The following is a 24,309-nucleotide window of genomic DNA, read 5'->3' as shown; positions in this document are numbered from 1 at the left end:
GTGGTGGGGCTTTACTGTTTAAAATAAGTCACATTGAGCTTTAGGTCTGTGTAGACTGAACATTTTAAGTCAAAATATTAATGTGTGACAGTCTTTGGGGCAAAAAGGCATCCTTTAACAACTTATGTTGTCTTTGCTTTTACATTGTCCATATGCATAAAGCAAAAAGTTATACCCACAAACATTCAACAATATATTTTGTCACTGTCAGTCTCAATATTAGAATATGTTTCAAGCTTTGTAGTTTAGAACAGTGTGATTTATCTCTCCAGTGAAGACTGCAGTATAACTTATAAACATAAGAAGATTTAAAAACCACTTTAGTCTATATATGATTAGTTTGGTTAACTGTTACAGTGCATCCAGAAAGTATTCACAGCGCATCACTTTTTCCACATTTTGTTAAATTACAGCCTTATTCCAAAATGGATTAAATTAATTTTTTTCCTCAGAATTCTACACACAACACCCCATAATGACAACGTGAAAAAAGTTTACTTGAGGATTTTGCAAATTTATTAAAAATAAAAAAATTGAGAAAGCACATGTACATAAGTATTCACAGCCTTTGCCATGAAGCTCAAAATTGAGCTCCGGTGCATCCTGTTTCCTCTGATCATCCTTGAGATGTTTCTGCCGCTTCACTGGAGTCCACCTGTGGTAAATTCAGTTGATTGGACATGATTTGGAAAGGCACACACCTGTCTATATAAGGTCCCACAGTTGACAGTCAAAAGAAAGTCAAAAGAATTGTCTGTAGACCTCTGAGACAGGATTGTCTCGAGGCACAAATCTGGGGAAGGTTACAGAAACATTTCTGTTGCTTTGAAGGTCCCAATGAGCACAGTGGCCTCCATCATCCATAAGTGGAAGAAGTTCGAAACCACCAGGACTTTTCCTAGAGCTGGCTGGCCATCTAAACTGAGCGATCAGGGGAGAAGGGCCTTAGTCAGGGAGGTGACCAAGATCCCGATGGTCACTCTGTCAGAGCTCCAGAGGTCCTCTGTGGAGAGAGGAGAACCTTCCAGAAGGACAACCATCTCTGCAGCAATCCACCAATCAGGCCTGTATGGTAGTGTGGCCAGACGGAAGCCACTCCTTAGTAAAAGGCACATGGCAGCCCGCCTGGAGTTTGCTAAAAGGCACCTGAAGGACTCTCAGACCACGAGAAAGAAAATTCTCTGGTCTGATGAGACAAAGATTGAACTCTTTGGTGTGAATGCCGGGCGTCATGTTTGGAGGAAACCAGGCACCGCTCATCACCAGGCCAATACCATCCCTACAGTGAAGCATGGTGTTGGCAGCATCATGCTGTGGGGATGTTTTTCAGCGGCAGGGACTGGGAGACTAGTCAGGATAAAGGGAAAGATGACTGCAGCAATGTACAGAGACATTCTGGATGAAAACCTGCTCCAGAGCGCTCTTGACCTCAGACTGGGGCGACGATTCATCTTTCAGCAGGACAATGACCCTAAGCACACAGCCAAGATATCAAAGGAGTGGTTTCAGGACAACTCTGTGAATGTCCTTGAGTGGCCCAGCCAGAGCCCATACTTGAATCCGATTGAACATCTCTGGAGAGATCTTAAAATGGCTGTGCACCAATGCTTCTCATTCATCCTGATGGAGCTTGAAAGGTGCTACAAAGAAGAATGGGCGAAACTGGCCAAGGATAGGTGTGCCAAGCTTGTGGCATCATATTCAAAAAGACTTGAGGCTGTAATTGCTGCCAAAGGTGCATCGACAAAGTATTGAGCAAAGGCTGTGAATACTTATGTACATATGATTTCTCAGTTTTTTTTATTTTTAATAAATTTGCAAAAACCTCAAATAAACTTTTTTCACGTTGTCATTATGGGGTGTTGTGTGTAGAATTCTGAGAAAAAAATGAATTTAATCCATTTTGGAACAAAATGTGGAAAAAGTGATGCGCTGTGAATACTTTCCGTATGCACTATAAGTAAAGCTGACCCAATTTCACCCCATTTTGTTCTTAAATAAGGTAAGGTAAACATTTTAACTTGTATTGGTGAATAAATTACTGCTGATACTTTTTCTATGAGGATGCACTTCTTAGTTTTTTTATATAAGGTACTTTTAATGTGTAGCTTGAAGAATTGTGACAAATGTTTTTAGTTTGCATATTAATGAAAATGTTCTTTAAATATGATATTATTTTGTCATTATGTGGTTTTTATGTATATTTTTTTTTTGCAAAGAATAAGTTATTTTGGCACACATTTCTATATTTTGAAAAGTGTATTGAACCCATATTGTAATTGCTGTTGCCTAATAGATCACTGAGCTAAGTTACTGTCCCTCTTCGTTGTATAGTAAGTACTTTTTGTGTTTCATCAAATAAGATGTGTTTTATACAGCACATAAAGAACTACTTGTCCAACTCTGTTAGTTTGCTTGTTTTATCAGGAACTGGACGGTGGGGTACCACTGATCTAAACAGCTTGTTCTGTCTCATCTTATTGATGCTTCATTGGATCAAGATTTGGCAACTGGGGAAGGTCAGGTCAGGTTGGGGAGTATACACTGGTACAGCACATTGTCGCACCCACCACGTGATGAAACAGCTTGGGATCCTGGTTGGCAACCCCCCCAGGCAGATACATGGTCCAGTTCCACTCTCCACAAATGACCCTCTGTCTGCCGCAGGCAGGTGTTATGTGGGCATTCCCTTGGCCTGGTCCTGCCACTTCAGAACTGATTTCAGCTACCACATTCCTAGAATATTCTAACTTGTTTCTGTCTATGTGGCAATTGACATTATCCTACTATAAAAGTCTATTAAGAGAAGGGCACACTGCTGCGTTGAAGGGATGTACCTGGATGTCAGATATCTTGTTTATTTGAAAAGTTGCTCTTCTTATATCTAGAAACCTTGTAGGTACCACAAAAACATACCCATACCATTCCATCACTAGCACCACTACTAGTCTTGACTTTTGATACCTGTCAAGATGAAACCATAAGCCTTTCATGTTTTCAACATATTCTGGTCCTACCATCTTAGTAAATCAGCAAGAATAGATATTTATGTGACCAGGCAATGTTTGTTTCCTTATCCAGTGTTTCTACTTCAACAGAACCACTCCTTCTTTCAATACCACTGCTATACTTAGCTGCATGTTGCCTGGCAGTTATTCTGCACAAGTTGTTCCCGCCTTTTTTAGCCCCTTTCATCAATGTTTTATTTCCAATCACAATACCTCCTTCAAAGGACAACTTTATAATTGGTTGAACCATTCCAGATACACAAATGACAGTAGGGTTACTGTTCTTGATACACACATTCTAGTATGTTTTATTCAAAACCCCATAATTATTCTTTATCGTACAGTTGTATATTTTGAGTTGCAGACCCATGCAGTTTTTTATTTCTTGTGTATGTTCTTTACATAGCATTATCTGCATATGTGTAGTTGTTGATGACTCAATCAGATAGAAAAGCAGGTGTACTTAAAAAGTAGTTGCTCAATGTAAAACCCTCGGTATTATATGACAGTTCTATGGAGTGCCTCTATATATAATAACAAATAAATTAACTGCTAATTCTTCAAATTTTTGTTTTTTGTTTTTTTAGCAGTTAGTGCAGTATACAAAAATGAAAAAAGCTCCTCTGATAATCTTAAGATCAGCATGATGTTAATGATTTTGTAAAGTGTAATCAGCAGTAAACAGAGTGAACTATGAATAAATATTAGCTTTTTAGTAATTTAGGACATCACTGTGGCCCACTTAGCTTGAATTGTGTCTGAATAATCCAGTAAATAATAATCCCAACCACTGTCAAAGATTTCATAGCCACAATGTTCTTGTCTTTCCTGGCTTTCTCTTCCCTTCTACTATTCCCTATATTATAGCAGAGTGATAATCCTATGTATTCCTGAGCATTTTCCAATAACATAAAATGCAAAGTTTCCCAACTTCTTAGTGACAGCCGTTGATAAAATACTATCCTCCACTCTGTGAAACAGAACAAGGAATACATTACTTTGCCAGAAGCAAACTTGAATTTTAATATTTAAATATAAAATATTTAAAACCTTTTTTTCTACAACTAAGCAATGTTTATCTCATTCATGGAGTCATTTTTCATTTAAAACAAACCATACATAAGTTATTACAGTTACTTGCCCCAGTTTTGTTTTTATTTTTTTTTTCCATGTACAAATTTCTGTGCCTCTAGGTTTCTTGTTTGCTGATATCATACTATACTATACTATGCTATTCTATGATATATATGACATGGCATCCCTGATGCATTTCACTCGTGATCAAAAATTCTGATGAAATGTGATCTACATTCTAACTGGTGCTTTTTAGAACCAGTGTCAAGTAATTTCCAGTAAGTTCCAATAATTCTTATATCTTTCTCTTCTAAGCCAGAAACTCAAAGAACTTTACTCAGTTTTCCTTTACATGTCTTGTTGGAATTATTTCTCATGTTTGTCCCCCTTAGCATTTTGTTTACCCCAAGAAAAATGAGCCAAAAACTTTGATTCTTTTTTCAACAGGAAAAAATGTTATGTATAAAAGAAATATGTAAATAACAAAAGTAAACACAAAAACAGTAGAAAAGCTATGTCTAGTGTACGCTGCTGTACTTATACAGATTTAGTACATGTCCTTTGTGTGATATATTTTGAGACAGTCACCAATACACAGCCCAGTGTTGTAATCAGGACAGTAGAAATATGTTTCTTTGCACATCTTTCTTATATTTCTTCTGTTGCTTGCACTTTAGAGGGTAGAATAACAGTGCCTGATTTGCATGAGCGACATGCCCCTTGTGCTATTGCAGGCTACCACAACACAAGGCTTAGTAACGTTTCCCCCTGACCATGCACACGTGTAACACATTGAAGAACTCAAAGTTCAGGTTCAGTTTAATTGTCATCTGTACATAGTACAATGATATACTTACTTGCATGTCTAGTAATAGTGACAGTGATATCAGCAAAAAGACACACACACACGAAAATACCATACACAAAATGCAATATATATACAGTAAAATTCTAAGGTACCATCCAAATAATTTGTAGAGCAGAGCACACTAATATTTTTTCAGACATTGACCTTCTCCTTTTGAATATTGAAACAAATATTGTAGGATAATCATCTATTGGCTCGCTTTGCATCTCATAATTATTTGGCTGCTGGTTAAAGAAAAATAAAACAAGCTTTCTGGATCTTAAAAGGCATGTCAAATAAAAATAAGCCAAAAGATGTCTGTTCTGTTAGCAGCAGTAATTGGTTACTAATGAAGAAAGCAGCTGGAACTAAAATCTGTAGCCCCTGTGGCATTCAGTGATCTCAGTCTGATATGGCAAATGTACAGTAGAGTAATATTTGTCATATAAAAATATAAACCTCATATTCACTGATAAAATTAAATTATTACTGTTTTTCTAACTTTATATTGTTCTTTGCAGGGCTGGTTTGTCAGATGTCTACCACTGGTAAGCATAAAGAAGTGTCCGAAAATGTTGTCTTATTGTTCTAAATGTTTGGTACTTTATTTGCAAAGCATTTTCCTACTGCAACAGTATACCTTTTTTTTTTGTACTGTAATTTAGTATCTAACCATTTTACCAATAGTATGCATGTATGTGTGTGTATGTGTATATATATATATATATATATATATATATATATATATATATATATATATATATATATATATAAAATATACTGTATATATACTAGCTGATTACCCAGTGGCTTCGCTCACTGAGTGCAAGGGAAAAAAACTAAAATGTAGTATTTATAAAATAAGTTTGTTAATTACCAGTGTTATTTTTGAACAAATAAAGAGCATTTACAATAAATAGAAATTATATAAATATTAATTATTAAGTAGTAAAACATTTTGATAAAATAATTTGAAGAAGATATAAGAAACGTATAAATTATTAAACAGTCAAACATTAACATTTAAGAAGTAAAGATACACTGAGTACTACTGCAGTGGTTTCGGGCAAACTACCTGCTTGACAACCTTGCACTATGTGCCTGTGATTTAAGCGAAAAATTATTGTGAGAAATGTGGACACTGCCTTTCCGTGCTTAACGGGCAGAAGGTCCAAACAATTCCCAAGTCTAATACTTAAGATGAAGAGGTCGGTACATCTTTTTAGATGTAAACCCTCCATTTTCTTAAAAGAATTCATCACAAAAGCAACCTTGAATGTTGGGGGGTTTTAGTGACCCGAATTCATCTTAAGGGACAGTAAGTAGCCGTGCACCGCAATTTACCAAGAGAGTCCCGGTTCGATAGCGCCAATTACACTTATTCGCAAAGATTTCCACTGTCCCAGGAGCCGACGGGGCACTTGAAGTGTGACAAACAGTGCGAGAAGAGAGGACGCTGCCCGAAGCTGTTGACTCAGAGGAAAAGCCAGACATTCCGCGCCTCCCAGCGTCCACTTTGTTCTTATGACCCCTCGCTGCTGAAGGCGGTCTCGTCTTCACATTCTTTACAGCTCGGCGCAGTTAAAAAGTAGAAAGACGCAAAGCTGTTTTCTTCATCTCTCTTACTATGAAGGTGTAGCGCGTTCCTCTTAAGTTTAATGAGGAGCCCAGCACACACAAAAATCTCCTACTCTTAGGAAAATTAATTCTATTAAGTATGGAACCCAACCGAACCTTAGCCCCAATTTGATATCCTCATTTGGAGTTGTCTTTTATGAATTTATACAAAGAAAATAATCACCCCAACAATTCTTTAAACAATCAAAAAACAATATATTATAAATCAAACAAAACAATAAACACCCTTTAAATCCTTGTCAAATCTATAATAACTACACAAACCCTAATTAATATGCCACTCCCTTAAACACTCTATATAATATACTCCCCAGAAAACGGCGAAACCGCAAAGAAAGAAAGAAAGCAAGCAAGCAAGGAAAAGAAACGGAAAATTATCCTATTTACAAACAGCACAAATATTTTCACAGTACTTAAACCTATATTACATCTATATACAAATATAAATTAGACACACACACAATCCCCACACGTTCCCCAGTCTCTTTTATATTAACTTTGTTTTAAAGTCAAAATTCACACGGCCTGGGAAATCTGCAATGAATCCAGTGATCAAGTCAGATACGTTCCGCTGACTTGTATACTAAATTTAAATGTAAAAGAAGCGATCTCACCGGCCTGGCGACGATTCCTTTGTTGAAGGAAGAAGTCCGTCTCACCCGGGTGTCTTGGCATTAGCGTCCGTCCATGGCAGAAGCCCGTACCATAAAAGCAAAGTAAAGCCGTGTGCTACAAAGATCCTTCTAGGTTAGCCGTCACTCCTCCATGCACCCAACCGTCCTTATTACGGAGTCTCACTTGCTTTACCGCTGGCTTCTTCTTTACATTCACCTTCCCAGCTCCTTATTTAAACAGTCTTTTTTCTTCTTTTCAATATCAGTAAAATAACTCTCACACAAATAATAAGTTCCTATATTATAATATGTTCTGTGGTCATACGTAATTTCCGTTACCCGTGGTCATACGTCATTTCCGTTTTAAACACGAAAAGAATTTTATTTATATAGATATATATAGTGAAAGAATGAATCTCAAGGGGCGGCATGGTGGCACAGCGGTAGCACTGCTGCCTCGCAGTTAGGAGACCTGGGTTCGCTTCCCGGGTCCTCCCTGTGTGGAGTTTGCATGTTCTCCCCGTGTCTGCATGGGTTTCATCCGGGTGCTCTGGTTTCCTCCCACAGTCCAAAGACATGCAGGTTAGGTGCATTGGTGATCCTAAATTGTCCCTAGTGTGTGCTTGGTGTGTGTGTGTGTGTGTGTGCCCTGCGGTGGGCTGGCACCCTGCCCGGGGTTTGTTTCCTGCCTTGCATCCTGTGCTGGCTGGGATTGGCTTCAACAGACCCCCGTGACCCAGTAGTTAGGATATAACGGGTTGGATAATGGATGGATGAATCTCAACACACTGGAAAGGTTTGGGGCAGCAACCCATATATTGTCCCTGGCTGGAAAAGGTTTTAAGAAAACAAGAGGATGGTCTTTGGTTGAGTTCCCAGATTGAATTGAACTGGTTTGGAAAGATGGAGGCTTTATATGCTATGAACTGGAAGTGATGTCATTTGACAGGAACAGGAAGTGACGTCAGTCTGGGCGCTGGAACAGGAAGTCATGTCAGTTTGGGTGCCGGAACAGGAAATGACGTTGGTCTGCAGAGATAACAGAAATAGGTTTAGAGCACCCCGCCACTGGTCCACTCAGCTCGCTCCTGGTCGCACGTCTGTGACAATATATTATATATATATATATATATATATATATATATATATATATATATATATATATATATATATTAGGGCTGGCAATTGCGTATAATATTAACTAATCTCATGAATGTTGTAATTAATCGTGATTAATCGCATCTAACAATAAAACGTAATTATAAAATTAATACATAAATCATGAAGTAAATACACACTGAATCACAAATTTAATTTAGAATCAGCACAAAAGAATTCAAAAAAAATAATGGCATAGTTTAAACTTAAACAATGACGTTAAACCTGAACATTTAACAAAAACTGCTTGAGCAAGTACAACTTGAATTAGAATACCTTCTTAAAAGTGAAATTGAAAAGAAGACAAAAAGAAAACATATTAATTATCAAATTGGCATAGCATGTGAGACACAGACATGTCAAAGTAAAAATTAAGCAATCGAACACAGATATGTGAAAGTAAAAATTAAACGATTTGAGTGCACTGCTGAAGGCTGATTTAATTGAAAGAATAAGCATCTCTTAAATGGTAATACTTTAAAATTTGTGTTAAAACACAGTAAATACTATGCTCAATTGTTTATTAACATCAACAACTTCAGAATTATACTCTTACACAAGTGTTTTTCCACAGGATGGGACTACCTGGAGAAGCCAACACATAAGCAGCTCTGTGATTGCCTTAACTTTAATTGCACTCAGACTCTTCTAACCCCTCTGTCTTCCGCTTTAGTGTTATGTCCCAGATGCGTACCACTCTTTCACTCTTGCTTCCCTTTACTCACTCCTTCACTTTCTGCAGTTCGCGCACACTGTACTGCTTCTTCTCATCTGCACCCGTGTTGCAGCCGCTCCGTGTGGCTCCTGCATACTGTCACCAGCACCGAGCAAAAGCACTTCTATTCCAGCACCTTCCACACTCAAACCCGTCTCTCGCGCTCCTCCCACCCTTTTTCCTGAGACTTTCTTTTCTCTCTCAGATGTTTCATTTGTATAATGCACTGCACCTTCTGAAAGCACAGTGCACAGTAGCTGTACAGCCACATGTTCCTCTTTATCTCCAGCCTGTTCATTAAAGTATTTTTTCGTAATGTTAAAAAAAAAAAAACGTGAACATGGCACCCTGACCAAGCACTGCCTTAGGTGTTTGCATTGCTGGGCCTGGATGTGACAATATGTTTTAACACATTAAAAAGACCACATTAAGAGCAAAAATTAACATGTTAACTTTCCCAGTCCCAATATACATATACACAGATAGCCATTAAGCCTCTGTATTTAAAGACGAAATTGTTACCTCAGATTTGGAAGTACTGATTTTATACTGACCATGTCATCTATAGCTTCAAAATGACCCAACATGACTTTGAGGTAACAGAAAAATTACACCAAAAAGACAATCTCATCAACAGCAAAAATATACCTCTCTTGTTTCCAAAATGGGTACACTTTAATTCAGAACTGGAAGGGAGGAAAGACTCGACTCTCCATCTGCAAGAACTGGAACTTAATATCATGCAATGTGTTATGTCATACATCTTTTGAGGCAAGTGTAGGTTTAGCACACTAATGCAATGTTTTACAAATCCATGCTACACAGCAATTGACACCCCTTTCTCATGAGGCTGTTTTCCAGGTTTAGCGTTGGAAAGAAACTTCACAAAGCTGAATATGTTGGACAGTTGCTAGGGGAATGCCATAAACAGTTAACAACTTAAAGTCACTTGAAATACTCCTAATGTCCACTAGGAGACGCATGTTGTTGAGCAAAATAAATGCGGCATGCTAGCAGTGTTTTATAAACTATCACCATAGATTGTTTGCAAACAGAACTGGCAGGGGATTAACAATTATTTTGAATTCAAGGCTGTCTGATAAGTACAACTTTATTGCAGTAAGGTCTCAGCAGGGAATAGTCTCAAAACATGTGAACCAAAAGAACAGGTTCCTTGTTACATTGTTAACATTTGGAGTCTTGACCTGGTTACAGTTTGTATAATTTAGGTTGGGAAATATGGGCATTGAACAGTTTTAAATTAGTTTCACATTATTATTTGAGGGCATGTTTTGCTCAATTTTTTTTTTATTGAGGGCTGACTTCCATTCATTATCTGAAATTGTAATTCAGTGGATCTGTTACTGATGCTTCCGCAATTTATCTAGATGTTAAAACACTAGTATAGCTTGACCATTCTACATATATCTTCATTGCATCTAGAAAGCGTAATTTCCACAACAGATGGAAGGTTAGGAAAATTTATTTTTTTTATTGTCCAAGTTATATGTAAACAGTAAATGTTTTGATGAAAGGTAATGTTTGAGGCGTAGTAGCTCAACAGATGCCAATTCATTGTCAAAATTAAAATCTCTAATGATTTCTGTGCCAGGCATACTTCATATGTTAAATATTGTTTGCTTTAGAGATGGCTGAAATAAAGTAGATTCAGAAATTACTTAGACTTTTTTCACGTTGTTATGTTGCAGTCTTGTGCTAAAATCATATTTTTTCCCCATACCCAGCAACACTCAATACCCAAAAATGACAAAGCAACAACAGGATTTTAGAATTTTTTGCAAATTTATTAAAAATAAAAAAACTGAAATATAGATAATGTAGTAGTCCATAACAGCATTAGTATCAGGACCTTTCAGTTATATTTTCAGATAATAGATCCGCTGTATGTGATCATCTTTTATTGGTGCAACTGACAGTAACATAATCATACAGTATGTCATAATCATAAAATAAAGTTGAAGAACTGGATTTCAAATTAGTTGCTGGTAATTGACAGTTTTTGGTTAAAGAGTTAGACATTCATGGAGGAATTAGTGCAGGATTTCCTCTTCATGATTAATGACGATGTTACAAATACATTACTTTTTTATTTTCTTTTATGGGCTAATATGTGTATTTGCAACCTACTAGTGTATTTGCAACTTACTAGTACATTTGCATCTTTAAAAGTGCCTTGCTCATCTCTGCTTCAGATTTCTGATGTTTTTATTTCTTCCCTAATCTATGGGCCCTATGTATTCCAAACTATGTTACAATTTTGTCCAATTTTTTAAAAAAAGAATTTGATATTATATACTAGCTGAAATACCCAGTGTTGCCTGGGAGGAAAATAAAGTGTTTTTTTTAATTGAGAAAAATATAATTTAAAAAACCCTCAACTTTAAAAATAAAAAAATGAATAAACAATGAAGACTCACTAATGTGCTTGTCTTATGGTCTTGCATGTATGTTATTATCCAGTTGATGCTTTGAACCGGCCAACTCTATCTAATTTCAAAAGCAACAGGGGCGCGGTGGTGCTCAAACATAAAGAATGCGGGCAATCACCTCCAGTTTGCCCTCTGGTGGTCGTTCCAAGTGTTAACTGGATGATAACATGCATACAAGACTGCACAATCACCCCCACTCTATCCAGAAGGGGGTGGGTTAGGGTTGATTTCACCCTACAGTATTTTTAGTCGACCAATGAGAAACATGTGTACCAGGTTTCATGAAAATCGCTCCAGCCGTTCAGAAGTGATGCTGGAACATACATACATACATACATACATACTACACACATACATACACACATTGACTTTTATATATATATTTATATATATATATATATATATATATATATATATATATATATATATATATATACTGTATATATATATATATATACTGTATATAGATTGGAATGTAGCTAAAAAGTATAACAATTTTGGAAACATCTTCATTTTAACAATAGTAATTCTCCCACATAAGGTGAAGATATAACCAGTTGATAGCATCGTAACACATTCAATTAGTGTTTTATGCTAAAAGATGCATTTGGATATGTTTTAGATTATTGTATAATAATAATTCTTGAATATGCGGTGAGACCATTAAAAAAGCTGGTCAAATTCAAATTTAAACATTATTCCTTGGAAGTAATCAATTTTTGGTCTAAACATCTTTAGCTGCTGTATTTCTCCTATACATTCAGTACATACGGGAATGGTGAATATGGATCAGTAGTATTAAGAACAATGTCATCTTCATGAACAGATGCCTTTTGTTTAAGACTTTTACAATTCCCTGAATGTTAGGATGTTTACATATGAGTTCAGAGGCATTGGCAAATTGAATCTATGATAAAAGACACTTCTTTCTGATTCCTTGTTTTTTAAAAAAAAAAAAAAAGCAGAGTTTATATTCTTTAGATTAACCTGTGCTGTATTATAACATTATAAATCCAAGTTTGCATAATGTGATGAATAAATAACACTGTTAGATTCCAGTAAAGGATTTTTATAAACTCGGTGATAACAAGATCTCAGGAAGCCCCATTGTGGCTGAACATACTTTGAAGATTCGATAATTATTGTCTGCCTTTAACATATTTTGTTTGATCTTGAAAAATAATACAAGGAAGCACTTCCTTGTTTCTGTTTGCGATAATTTTTGCCAGAATCTTAATATCACCATTTAGCTGTGAATTAGTCTGAAGTGTGCATATTCTAAATGGTGTTTACTTTTCTTATTGGTTTAAATAAATTAATGGATAAAAATTATTGGTGGCTTACTATGATACACTATAAAAATAAGATGATGTCTTGAATATAGTTGGAGAAACCTCCATGGCCCTCACAGTTTATGATTTTACTTTCAATATGTACAGTATATCATCTATAGAGAAAGTGTTTTCCCGCTGTTAAAATGAGGTATAATAAGATTGATAGTGGAAGAAGATCTAAGGATGTGAGAAGGAATGGAGATGTGAAGAAGATCAGATAGATAAGGAGGTGCCAGATTATGAAGGGTCTTGTAAGTAATAAGCAGAATCTTAAAATCAATGTGATATTTAATAGGGAGCCACTGAAGCTATTGAAGAACAGGAGTAATGTGTTCTATGGATGGGGTTCTGATAATAATACGAGCTGCAGCATTCTGAACCAATTGGAGTTTGTAAAGGAGTTTTTGAGGAAGACCAGAAAGGACAGAATTACAATAATCAATATGAGATGTAACCAGAGCATGAACAAGAATAGCAGTGCTGGTAGCTGAAAGGGGTGGATGTAAATGGCTGATATTACGTAGAGGGAAATATGACATTATTAATATGTGCCTTGAATTTTAAAGTACTACCCAGAATAACACCTAAGCTCTTAACCTGGGAGGAAGAAGAGTTTAGAGAATTATAAATAGTCAATGAAATACTATCACATTTATCTAAAACATATTTAGTTCCTACCAGAAGAACCTCTGTTTTATCACTATTTAAGAAAGTTAGCAGACAGCCATGATTTAACTTCCTGCAGACAGTCAGAGAGGGAAGAAGGTGGAAGAGTGGAATCAGGCTTAGTAGACAGATAGAGCTGGGTGTCATCAGCATAACAGTGAAAATGAATACTACATTTTCTAAAGATATGACTAAGGGGCAGAAGCTAAATAATAAATAGAAGGAGACCCAAGACAGAGCCCTGGGGAACACCACTAACAACTGGGCAAATTTGTGATCTGAAATTTTTTAACTGTACAAATTGTGTGCGGTCAGAGAAATAGGATTTAAACCAGGCATGTGGAGTGCCAGTAATACCAATTGATTTTAATCTCTCAAGAAGAATATCATGAGAGATCGTATCGAAGGCAGAGCACAAATCAAGGAGCACAAGTATGGTTAACAGCCCAGAGTTAGCTGCCATCAGCAGGTCATTGGTGATTTTAACCAGGGCTCTCTCTGTACTGTGAAATGGACGAAAGCCAGACTGAAGTTGTTCAAACAAATGATTGTCAGTAAGGTAAGTGTGAACCTGCTCAGCAACGGTGTTTTCAAGTGTTTTTGAAAGGAAAGGTAAATTTGAGATTGGACGATAATTATTTAGGTTGTAGGGATCCGCACCAGATTTCTTCAGAATTGGAGTTATTACCAGAGGTGGGTAGAGTAACCAACAATTGTACTCAAGTAAGAGTAGTGTTACTTCAAAATAATATTAATTAAGTAAAAGTAAAAAGTAGTCATCCAAAAATTTACTCAAGTAAAAGTAAAAAAGTATTTGGTGAAAAGACTACTCAAGTACGGAGTAACTGTTTGATCATAATAAATGATTTATTTTTTTAGAAATGTTGTAATAAGACAGATAAAAATATAAAATAATGTGCAAATTCTGCTATTTCCAAATAATAAAATACAAAATGAGTAAAAATAAATAACATCTTTACAAAATAAAGATGCAAAAATAACACAAAGTTCCAAATCTCAGTTTTTCACAACCAAGCTTTTGAAGCCAATACCTACAGTAGGTAACATGTATGTTTGAACAGTGTAAACTACTTACAGTGACAAGATATACTGACTGTACACTGACAGTATAATACTGCATATTCACTTGCCCTCCAAATAGCACAGCTGATAGAAAATAACATTAGAACAAGGCAGCTTATGTACGTACAAGAAGTCTCACTTTACCTTGACTGGCCAGTCACGGATAGTTGCCACAGTTGACACAGTCACTGTATAATAGATGTAGGATGCTCTTTTTAAAAAAATTAAAAATTGAGACTGCAATTAACATGAACAAGTGTCCTTATAACTGTTCTTACAGTATTTTTAAGTTCTGTAAGACATACACTTTAGACAGATCACTGAATAATGCACAGACAGAGAAGTTACTAGATAGATAAACTGGGAAGGCACTGTATAATAGAAGATATAAAACTGTCAGGAGAAAAAAAAAACAGAGGGATGGATGGATAGCTAGATAGATAGGTAGATGTGAAAGGCACTATATAATAGGCAGACAGAGAAGGCACTAGACAGATGTATAACAGTATTAGCTATATAGTAGTTTTGTTTTTATATATAATGTATATGTATTTTACAACTCGGAGAATTATGTCAAAAAGAAATACATTAAATCATATATCAATCGACACACGCTGCACGCAGGCAAGCAGGCAGTGAGAGTGGAGGTAGTTGTGAAAGACGCTTGATAGATTGTATACAACAGGCAAAAATAGTGACCACTTGATAACAGTATTAGCTATAATCAATGAAAGCATTAATTAATCAACAGAAATAACTGTGATCGACATTTTAAACTTAACGATTTACTTAAGAAAAAAAAGAAAAATGCCCCAGCACGTCAACAAAGGCAGACGCTGCAGACAGGCAGGCAGAGCAGCAAAAAGCACAGAACAGCACCCTCCGAAACGGAAGTGGTAGAAAATAGATTGCATCGGTAGTGGTTTACTACTACCATAGAGAATGAATGGGAAATGGTTTAGGGAGTTTTAGCTAAAGAATACGCAGCGGCCGCCTTCCGCTGTGCATGTTTGGAATACAGCGTATATAATGGAAAAAAAGTAACGATTCGAGTGTTGCCCAATGTAATGGAGTAAGAGTAGCGTTTCTTCTTCACAAATGTACTCAAGTAAAAGTAAAAAGTATGGTGCAGTAAAACTACTCTGAGAAGTACAATTTTTTAAAAAAGTTACTCAAGTAAATGTAACGGAGTAAATGTAACTCGTTACTACCCACCTCTGGTTATTACAGCTGTTTTAAAAGATAAAGGAACAAGTCCAGACATAAGGGAAGAATGTATGATGTTAGTTATTAGAGAGGAAAGAGAAGACAAACAGAATTTAACGAAATAAGTAGGAATTGGATCCAGCTGACAGGTAGAGGGCTTGGATTTTCTAATAATACCAAGTATTTCCTCCACAGTTTGGAGATTAAAACTGGTAAGAAAAGAAGAAGGGGGATCATAAAATACTCCATGTACAGAATTTTCAAAACTAGTCAACTGCTGGTGGATATTTCCAATTTTCATATTAAAAAAGGTCATAAAAGAGTTACATTGGTCAGTACAGAAACACTAAGAAGGATGACTGTCAGGTGGCCAGAGGATTTTGTCTACAGTTGAGAATAAAGCCCTAGTATTCCCTTCAGCTGACCCAATTAGTGTTGCATAGTATATAGTTTTTTGTTGCAGACAAAGCATCTTTATAGACACGTATTCATCATACATATTCTCATGGACATCAAAGCCCGACTTTTTATAAAGGCGTTCCAAATGTCAGCCATGAGCTTTAAGTTGGCGAAGTTCTGTGGTGAACCAGGGGGCAGAGTGAATAAATGAAACATTCTGGATATTCAGAAGAGCAAGATTGTCTAAAAGGCTGCATAGTCCATTTTTATAGTGGGAAACCAGTTCATCTGTGGTAAATAAATTGTCACAACTGGGCAGACTGTCGACTCCATTGGAGGAAGAAATTAAACCAATATTCTTAATATTGCGAAATGAGACAGAACGAAAAAGATTTGTTTTAGATAATATTAACTCTATTATAAAAGACACCAGTTTGTGATTGGATATCGACAGGTCAGATGCTGTACAATTATAAGGAGTAACACCAGAGCAACAAATAAGATCAAGAATATGGCCTTTAGATTGAGTAGGAAAGTCTGTAAATTGCTGCAGACCAATACTATCGAGGCAAGATGTAAAATCCCTTGTAAGATTTTCAGTAACAGTGTCCATATGTACATTAAAATCACCCAACAAAAAAACATTATGGGACATAGAACAAAGAGAATTTACAAACTCAGACAGTTCATTTAAAAAGTCCTTATTCAACTTGGGCAGTCGATAAATAGTGGCAAGTATAGTGGGAGTCGATCCATTGATTTACAAGACAGTGGATTCAAACGAGGCATACTGAGGCACAGTTTTAGAGCATACTTTCAGCTCCACGCTGTAGATTATCATGAGACCTTCACCACTACTAGAGGCATGAGGTTGGTAAATGTAAACAAACTCGGGGAACAGCTTGGTTAAGCTGCGAAAAATTACTGGGTTGCTGCCGGGTCTCAGTTAAGCAAAAAAAATCAAACTTACGGTCCGCTAACAGATCGTAAAGTATAGGCCCCTTACTGGTGAGTAACTGGGCATTGAATAGCCCACTTGCTATATTCTGTTGAGTTATATGCTTTTAAGTAACTTCAAGTCTATTGTCATGTATACATAGTACAATGAATTTTTTACTTGCATGTCTCCTCAGAACAATGCAATATAAAACAAATAAGTACACACAATATGTGAATTCTTATGATAGACTATGACGTTAGGCATCCCAGAACAAGATCTGACCACTTTGTGTACAATGAGATTCTTACTTCTTACTAATCCTACAGATTAATAATAGTAGTATAATACAAACAACAAGCAAAGAATACAGCACTATACATTAATACAACCTCACTCGATATACAGTATAAAAGTATCATGCGGTGCCTGAATGCAGTTGTCATTATGAGCAGCTGTTGGGCAGTGATGATGAAATTTGCGGATAAATACCGGATGATAAAATTTGCCCCTGGATCTAGTGGTACCTGTGAAAATGGTTCTCTGTTTTTTGCAAGAAAGCAGGAAAAACAAATAATTGTAGGATAGTGGGGTACATGAATAGTACAACTTTTTAAGACTTCTATCATATGTACTTTGGCACTAAAAAGGAGTTTCTGTATAGGGTAACTCAAAGTTAAATTGTTACGTCTATCTAGTGACAAGCCTTTGACCTTTAGTAGAATCACTACAGTAGATTTTGCTCTACAGAGATAAACATGAGTTTACTAGTGAAAGTCATGTACTGACTACATCAGACTTTTTTGGGAAATGTTTTAGATAATGTGGATGAAGAGGAGTGATCTAATGCAGGATTTATTACACCATTAAATCTTCTGCCATTGTAAGTTTGGGATTAAATATTTTGAGGCCTGCAGAAAGGATATTAGCTGTAAATGACTGATTTTCCAATTTATGTATTGTTAGCCAGGATTAGTCTAGTTTTATACAGTTTATCCTTAGTATAATAAAACATACTTTTGAATACATAGAAGATGTTACTTTATGAGTAAGCCATCCTATTTGTCTACATTTATTTTATTGGAATGAAATACTGTGAAACTAATTCCTTTTTATATTTAACCTACTTTCTTAATAATTAAATGAGCCTAATATGTAAGAAGACTTCAGTGAGATAAGATGTGATGACACCTTTTTCTTTTCATTTTTTAAATAAGAAACCTGATGTTCCAAATCCTTCTATCCATTTTCCAAACTCATGTATCCTGAGCTAGCGTTGCTAACAAGGCAGAAAAAAGAAAGAAAAAAGAGGATGTTGTAGAGTTTTTGAGTATATGTTACTAATAATAGTTAACTTTTTTCAACCTAGAAACTGAAAACTTAAAAATGTTTGTTCAATATGTCTAGGAGTGTTAAGAAATAATAATATTCTGAGAGCTATGAAACACACAGTAAAGAGCTGTATAATATATTCAATATATATCTGTAATATCAGCATAGCATTAGTAGATTCTGTATTGTTAACTGAAGTGATATCAATAATCAATACAGACAAACAAAAGTAAAATAATACAGGTAAATAGTACAGGCCTAGCTTAATTTTTAATATTAAGATTAATATACTGTAGTATTTGTGGCACCCCGGCCAGGACGCCCAGGAAGACAGGAGGAGGGCTTATTCCTCCTCTCAGACCACGAGGGGGTGTCCGCCCTGGTGTTATTGGGGGCCACGGGTACAGGGCTTGGAAGCTCTACCCTGTAGGGGCCCGTGGCCACTGCCAGGGGGTGCCCCGATGCCTTGGGGACCCTGGACCCCAGAGCTTCTGCCACACCCGGAAGTGCTGGGGGGAAGAAAAAAGGGGACACCCGGAGTGCTTCTGGGTACGCAGCCGACACTTCCGCCACACTGGGGAGTGCCGGTGGAAGATTGCCGGGGAGCACATGGAGCACATCCGGGTGTGTATAAAAGGGGCCGCCTCCCTTCAGATGGAGGCAAGAGTCGGGTGGAAGTTGGATGATGTTGGGAGGAAGGCAAGGAGGCGGCCTGAAGAGAGAAAAGGCATTGTTGTGTGGCCAGGACTTTGGGGTATGTGGTACACTTAAGGACTTTGTAAATATGTATAATAAACGTGTGTTGGGTGACATGAGCATGTCTGCCTGTCTGTGTCCGAGCCAGTCTCCACATATTATAATATTGTGCTAATAGTGTCACTGGTGTTAACTGAAATAGGGACAGTCCTTCATAAGGTCTACTTATGTTCCTAATATTCATAAACACACACAGTATATTAATCATTCCTTTCAGCCTTGTTGAATGTGTAAAGGAATAGTTAACTCCTGAGTTACATAATCGCTACTTGATGCCGTTATCATTTATGCCATTTCATATACATTTATGCCATTTCTGAGATTTCAACTTTGACATCAGCCATAATAAGGACCAGTTTGTCTTTATACAAGACCATGCATTTCTTCATTGCAATTTTTTCCTTAACAAAAATTAGGCTGTGATTCTTGTTGGTAATTAATTCCATGGCTTGTTGCTACTCTCATTGTATAATAGCATAAATTTTACAGTTTCCTGGTCATGTTTCTTATTATTGTTTGGCTGCTAATTAAGGAAAAAGAAACAATTAAGGGATCTGAGTCTTCAAGAGCAAGTCAAATAAAATTAATTCAAAAGAAGTTAATTAGAAGCAAAAACAGATCACTAATTAAGAAATGGGTTAGAATGAAAACCTGCAGCCACTGGGGCCTTCCAGGACTAGAGTTGAGGACCCCTGAGTTGAACTGGATGTGAATCACCATTTGTGAACTAAATGAAAGCTGTTAGTTCACAGGTGACAGAATCTAAAATATAGTGAAAGCCAACTATCCAAAATGTCATTGGAAACTGCATTCAGCTATGAAATAAATCAAGAATTGACTCTGTAGAGCATAAACAGGATAAAATATTTTTCGCTGTTGTTTGTTATTCTGATATTTGTAAGTCTGGTATGTTTACATGATTTTAAGTGTTTTGTAATTCCATTTAGGCCCTTTCATTAATCTTTACACTATTTTGCATTGCAATGAGTATTCCAGTAAAAACAATTTATGAATGAGAATAAATAAAATGAGAATTTAAAACTGTCACAAAGTATTCTAGAAAAAAGAGGGTAAACATTATGAAATGGAGATTGAATATACTCCAATAGAACAGGTACAGGAATGTAATAGGTATCATGACAGTTTAAAGCCACAGGACTGGTCCAGTGTGAGAAAACAATGGGAATGGCTTTGCAAAGAAAACAAGTTAGAAAATTTACGCATGCTATAACATTCCGGTACGTTCAACAGCTGTGCAGGCAGTGAAGCCCTCAACGGAGTTCAATAGCTAGGTTTTGGTTGTAAAACCTCAATCTATTTCATGGTTGTGGGGCCAGAGGCCTACCCCACTAGGACTGTGCAGAAGGCTGAAACATACTCGGGCAGGACTCTAGTCCATCACAGGGGTCACTTTTACTCACTCATACATTCACACACACCCCATATTCATATACAATGATAATATGAAATTATCAAATAATATAATCTAAATAAATAAACTTTTGTAAATAATTCCTCCTTTGGCTTGAGCATGTCTGGCGTATGACAAATGTTAGGGGGAAAAAAAATTTACTACAGTAAGTGGCAATTACTGATTTCAGGTGAATGTAGCACTCCGACGGTAAATTTTATGGTGACCAGATTTTTAAAAGTTCCAAACCAGGACAATTGTGTAGCATGCATACCCACACATAAATACCATCCTCATTTTTTTAATGCCTCATTTAACTCTTCATCATCAGAGAGGGATCACAACACAGGAAAAAAACACTTTCATAAATAAACACATATGATTCCACACAGTGGAACAAATAAATGCTGGTACTCTTTGTTTTTGTGTGTGCATCTCATTCCTCCTCACAATGCTGTTTGAATTGAACACAAGTTGTTAACAAGTACAGCTCCCCTGTTGGGTTTTTTTGCGCACTGTTTTAAAATATTGTGGCAATGTGTTTTTCGGTGAAGAAATTTTTGCATCACTAAAAAACCTTATTAGATGGTCAGTCTGTTAAAACTGGGACATTTTGATATTCTTCAGTTATTTATTGGGACTTGTAGCCTGAAATCAAGTATGTTGCTTTCACTGGAAAGTCTGGTTGCCCTTGTAAATTGTAGGGTAAATGAAATAGTGAATCATTATAAACTGCAGGTAATGGATCTGTGAGGTTGGTTTAGTGTCAGGTTAATATTAAGTTAATGTTTATTTACTTTGCATAGAACAGCTTACACACCACAGCATGCTTCATGTCTAGATAACCTTTTGGTTTCTTTGCTTGCATTTTTCATTTCATTACAAATTAAAGCATTGGAAGAAGTGAAATTCTGATATACTGGTTCTCTTCTGTTTGTGCTCAAACATTAGAGAAGACTTCGTAAAGCAGAAACAGCTTGCTGATGTAGAGATTTCTGCATGCATCCAGCTGGACTTTCCAACAGAAGATTGCCTGCCAGTCAACCTGTGCGAGCAGCTTGTGACAGCGAGTAGCTTTTCTACCTGTGCCCGCTGCCTGCTGGTGTTTCATTAACTTGTATTGGGGATCTGTTTTAAATGAGTAGCAACTATTGGAGGTGAAAATATGCAAACTATTCAAGTCAAGGTAACATTGAATCAGTAAAGTAATTTGTAGTTATAACTTTGCAAAGCATGTTTATCTGTTTTAAAATAGGGAAGTTTGCATATACACTAATGCCTTTCAATGGTAGATTTTGGAATTTCAGGACTTTGTATAGCTTGATCTGTTCAAGATATCTCAACTAATATTGAACCCTTTTGACAAATATCCTTGAACAGTAAGTATGCTACATTTCAAACAAATTGTTTCACGGACAAATGGACGAACAAGATAGACGGACAGAGGGACGGACGTACGTACGGACGTGAGCTATTGCGATAGCTGCATCTCGCATTTTATGTGAATGCACCTAAAATGACACAAAAGCATGAAGCAAATGCTAAAGTCTCTTATCATAAGTCAAATCACATGTTTTAGATTTTGAAGGAAGTTGTTGTTTGTTATAGTATTTCTTGAGTTTCTGTAAAAAGCTACATTTCTGCCCTTGGGACAAATTTGTCTGTCTGTCTGTCTACAAATGGATATTGGACTTTGGTGGTGTCGCACATTCTCCGTTTGATTGAGATCATCCTGGCTGAGAGCAGAAGGATCAGTGATCCAAGTCAGAAGTTTTTCTTTTGTTTCTTTTTTGTAATACTTGTGTATGTTTGAGGGTGTTGTTGTTATTTGTTATAATATTTCTATATTCCTTAAGATTTCTTAAAAGATAAATTCCCCCCTTTGGGACAGGTAATATATTATCTGTCTAAAAGTTCTCATATTTCAAGTATAATTGTACAGTGTTCCTAAATTTGTAGTGGTCAGTGTTACTGCTGCACTCATTTGAACACAGAAAATGTTTTGTTTGTTGACTACCTTTAATTGCAAATCATTGGAACATAACATTTTATTAGTTATTTAAATTTTATAATTTTTTTCATTTTAATTTAAGAATAGTTTGATAAGTATAATTATGAAACACCACCAGTCATTAAGGTGATTATCTTATTGTTATTATTTTCATAGGTACTTGGAGTTGCGTCAGTTTGGCTCAGTTCCTCATGGAGGATTTGGAATGGGATTTGAGCGTTATCTTCAGTGCATTTTAGGAGTTGACAATATTAAAGATACAATTCCATTCCCAAGGTTTTCTTATTCATGCCTCTTGTAATTCTACATTACATGAACAGTACTTGCTTTAAGTCCAATTCTAAATAAAAATCATTCTTTCATATTATTTGCATGGTGTTTGTGTGCAGGTAAATTTATTTTGGATTTCTTTGCAATTAAAGAAACAAAGCAGCATATTCAAATTAAGTTTTTCATTTGCTGAAAGGTCTGCGGTGGGTTGGCACCCTGCCCGGGATTGGTTCCTGCCTTGTGCTCTGTGTTGGCTGGGATTGGCTCCAGCAGACCCCCGTGACCCTGTGTTTGGATTCAGTGGGTTGGACAATGGATGGATGGATTTGCTGAAAGGTATGATTACCTGGGTTACAAAAGAAACTTAAATAAATTATACCTTTGTCACTTAATAAAATAACAACACGCAGTGGTGTGCTGGAGAGGCGGCATTAAGAAGAAAGACGCCTCACGCCTGGACAAACTGGTGAGGAAGGCAGGCTCTATTGTTGGCATGGAGCTGGACAGTTTAACATCTGTGGCAGAGCGAAGGGCGCTCAGCAGGCTCCTATCAATTATGGAGAATCCACTGCATCCACTAAATAGTATCATCCCCAGACAGAAGAGCAGCTTCAGCGACAGACTGCTGTCACTGTCTTGCTCCACTGACAGATTGAGGAGATCGTTCCTCCCCCAAACTATGCGACTCTTCAGTTCCACCCGGGGGGTAAACGTTAACATTTAACATTATACAAAGTTATTGTCTGTTTTTCACCTGCATTATTATCAATCTTTAATTTAATATTATTTATTGTATCAGTATGCTGCTACTGGAGAATGTGAATTTCCCATTGGGATTAATAAAGTTATCTATCTATCTATCTATCTATCTATCTATCTATCTATCTATCTATCTATCTATCTATCTATCTATCTATCTAAATGTTACTTTCTCAACTACATAGAAATAATTGGTGCCAGCCTTAATTTCCTTATAAGGTGGTATAAATATAAAAATGAAAACCTACTTTTGCTGTGTTGCAGAAAGAATTTTCCTGTAGTATTTTGCTATTTTTGCAAACCCGAAGTTCGGCCAGTTCCCGAATTGGCTGGCCATTTTGCATTTTGGCCAAGAGGTGTGGCCAAAGGCTGAATTACTAGAAATGACCAGTGTATTGTCATTCATTCAGTCGAATCCACATAAAAGAAAGTGATAGGAGTGATCAATAAAAAATAATAAAGAGAAAAATAAAAGGTAGAAAAATAAAGTCATACACGGAGCTGCTGAAAAGGCTGCCACTCTCGGTGGCGCCTGAGTCATCAATAATACCCCGTGATCATCAGAGGTGACTGTGTGCAGAGGGTACAGACCTATAAATACCTGGGAGTGCAGCTGGATGATAAATTGGACTGGATTGCCA

The 24,309-nt window shown here is 36.5% G+C and overlaps 1 protein-coding gene across 2 annotated transcripts in view; it reads left to right on the top strand.

Annotated features, from left to right (window-relative positions):
* nars2 (asparaginyl-tRNA synthetase 2, mitochondrial) overlaps positions 1-23,001 on the top strand; it is a 104,371-nt gene extending 81,370 nt beyond the window's left edge. For both annotated transcript variants that reach the window (XM_028800305.2, XM_028800304.2), the window contains 2 exons: positions 5,451-5,477; positions 22,796-23,001. In XM_028800305.2, the coding sequence (XP_028656138.1) occupies positions 5,451-5,477; positions 22,796-22,940 (172 nt within the window). In that variant the 3' untranslated portion in view covers positions 22,941-23,001. The remainder of the gene's footprint in view (positions 1-5,450; positions 5,478-22,795) is intronic.
* The last annotated feature ends 1,308 nt before the right edge of the window (positions 23,002-24,309 follow it).

The sequence above is a fragment of the Erpetoichthys calabaricus genome, chromosome 4, assembly GCF_900747795.2.
Source record: "Erpetoichthys calabaricus chromosome 4, fErpCal1.3, whole genome shotgun sequence".
Classification (NCBI taxonomy): Eukaryota; Metazoa; Chordata; class Cladistia; order Polypteriformes; family Polypteridae; genus Erpetoichthys; species Erpetoichthys calabaricus.
The sequence above is the reverse complement of the archived record's forward strand: the minus strand, read 5'-3'. Positions and strand labels throughout refer to the sequence as shown.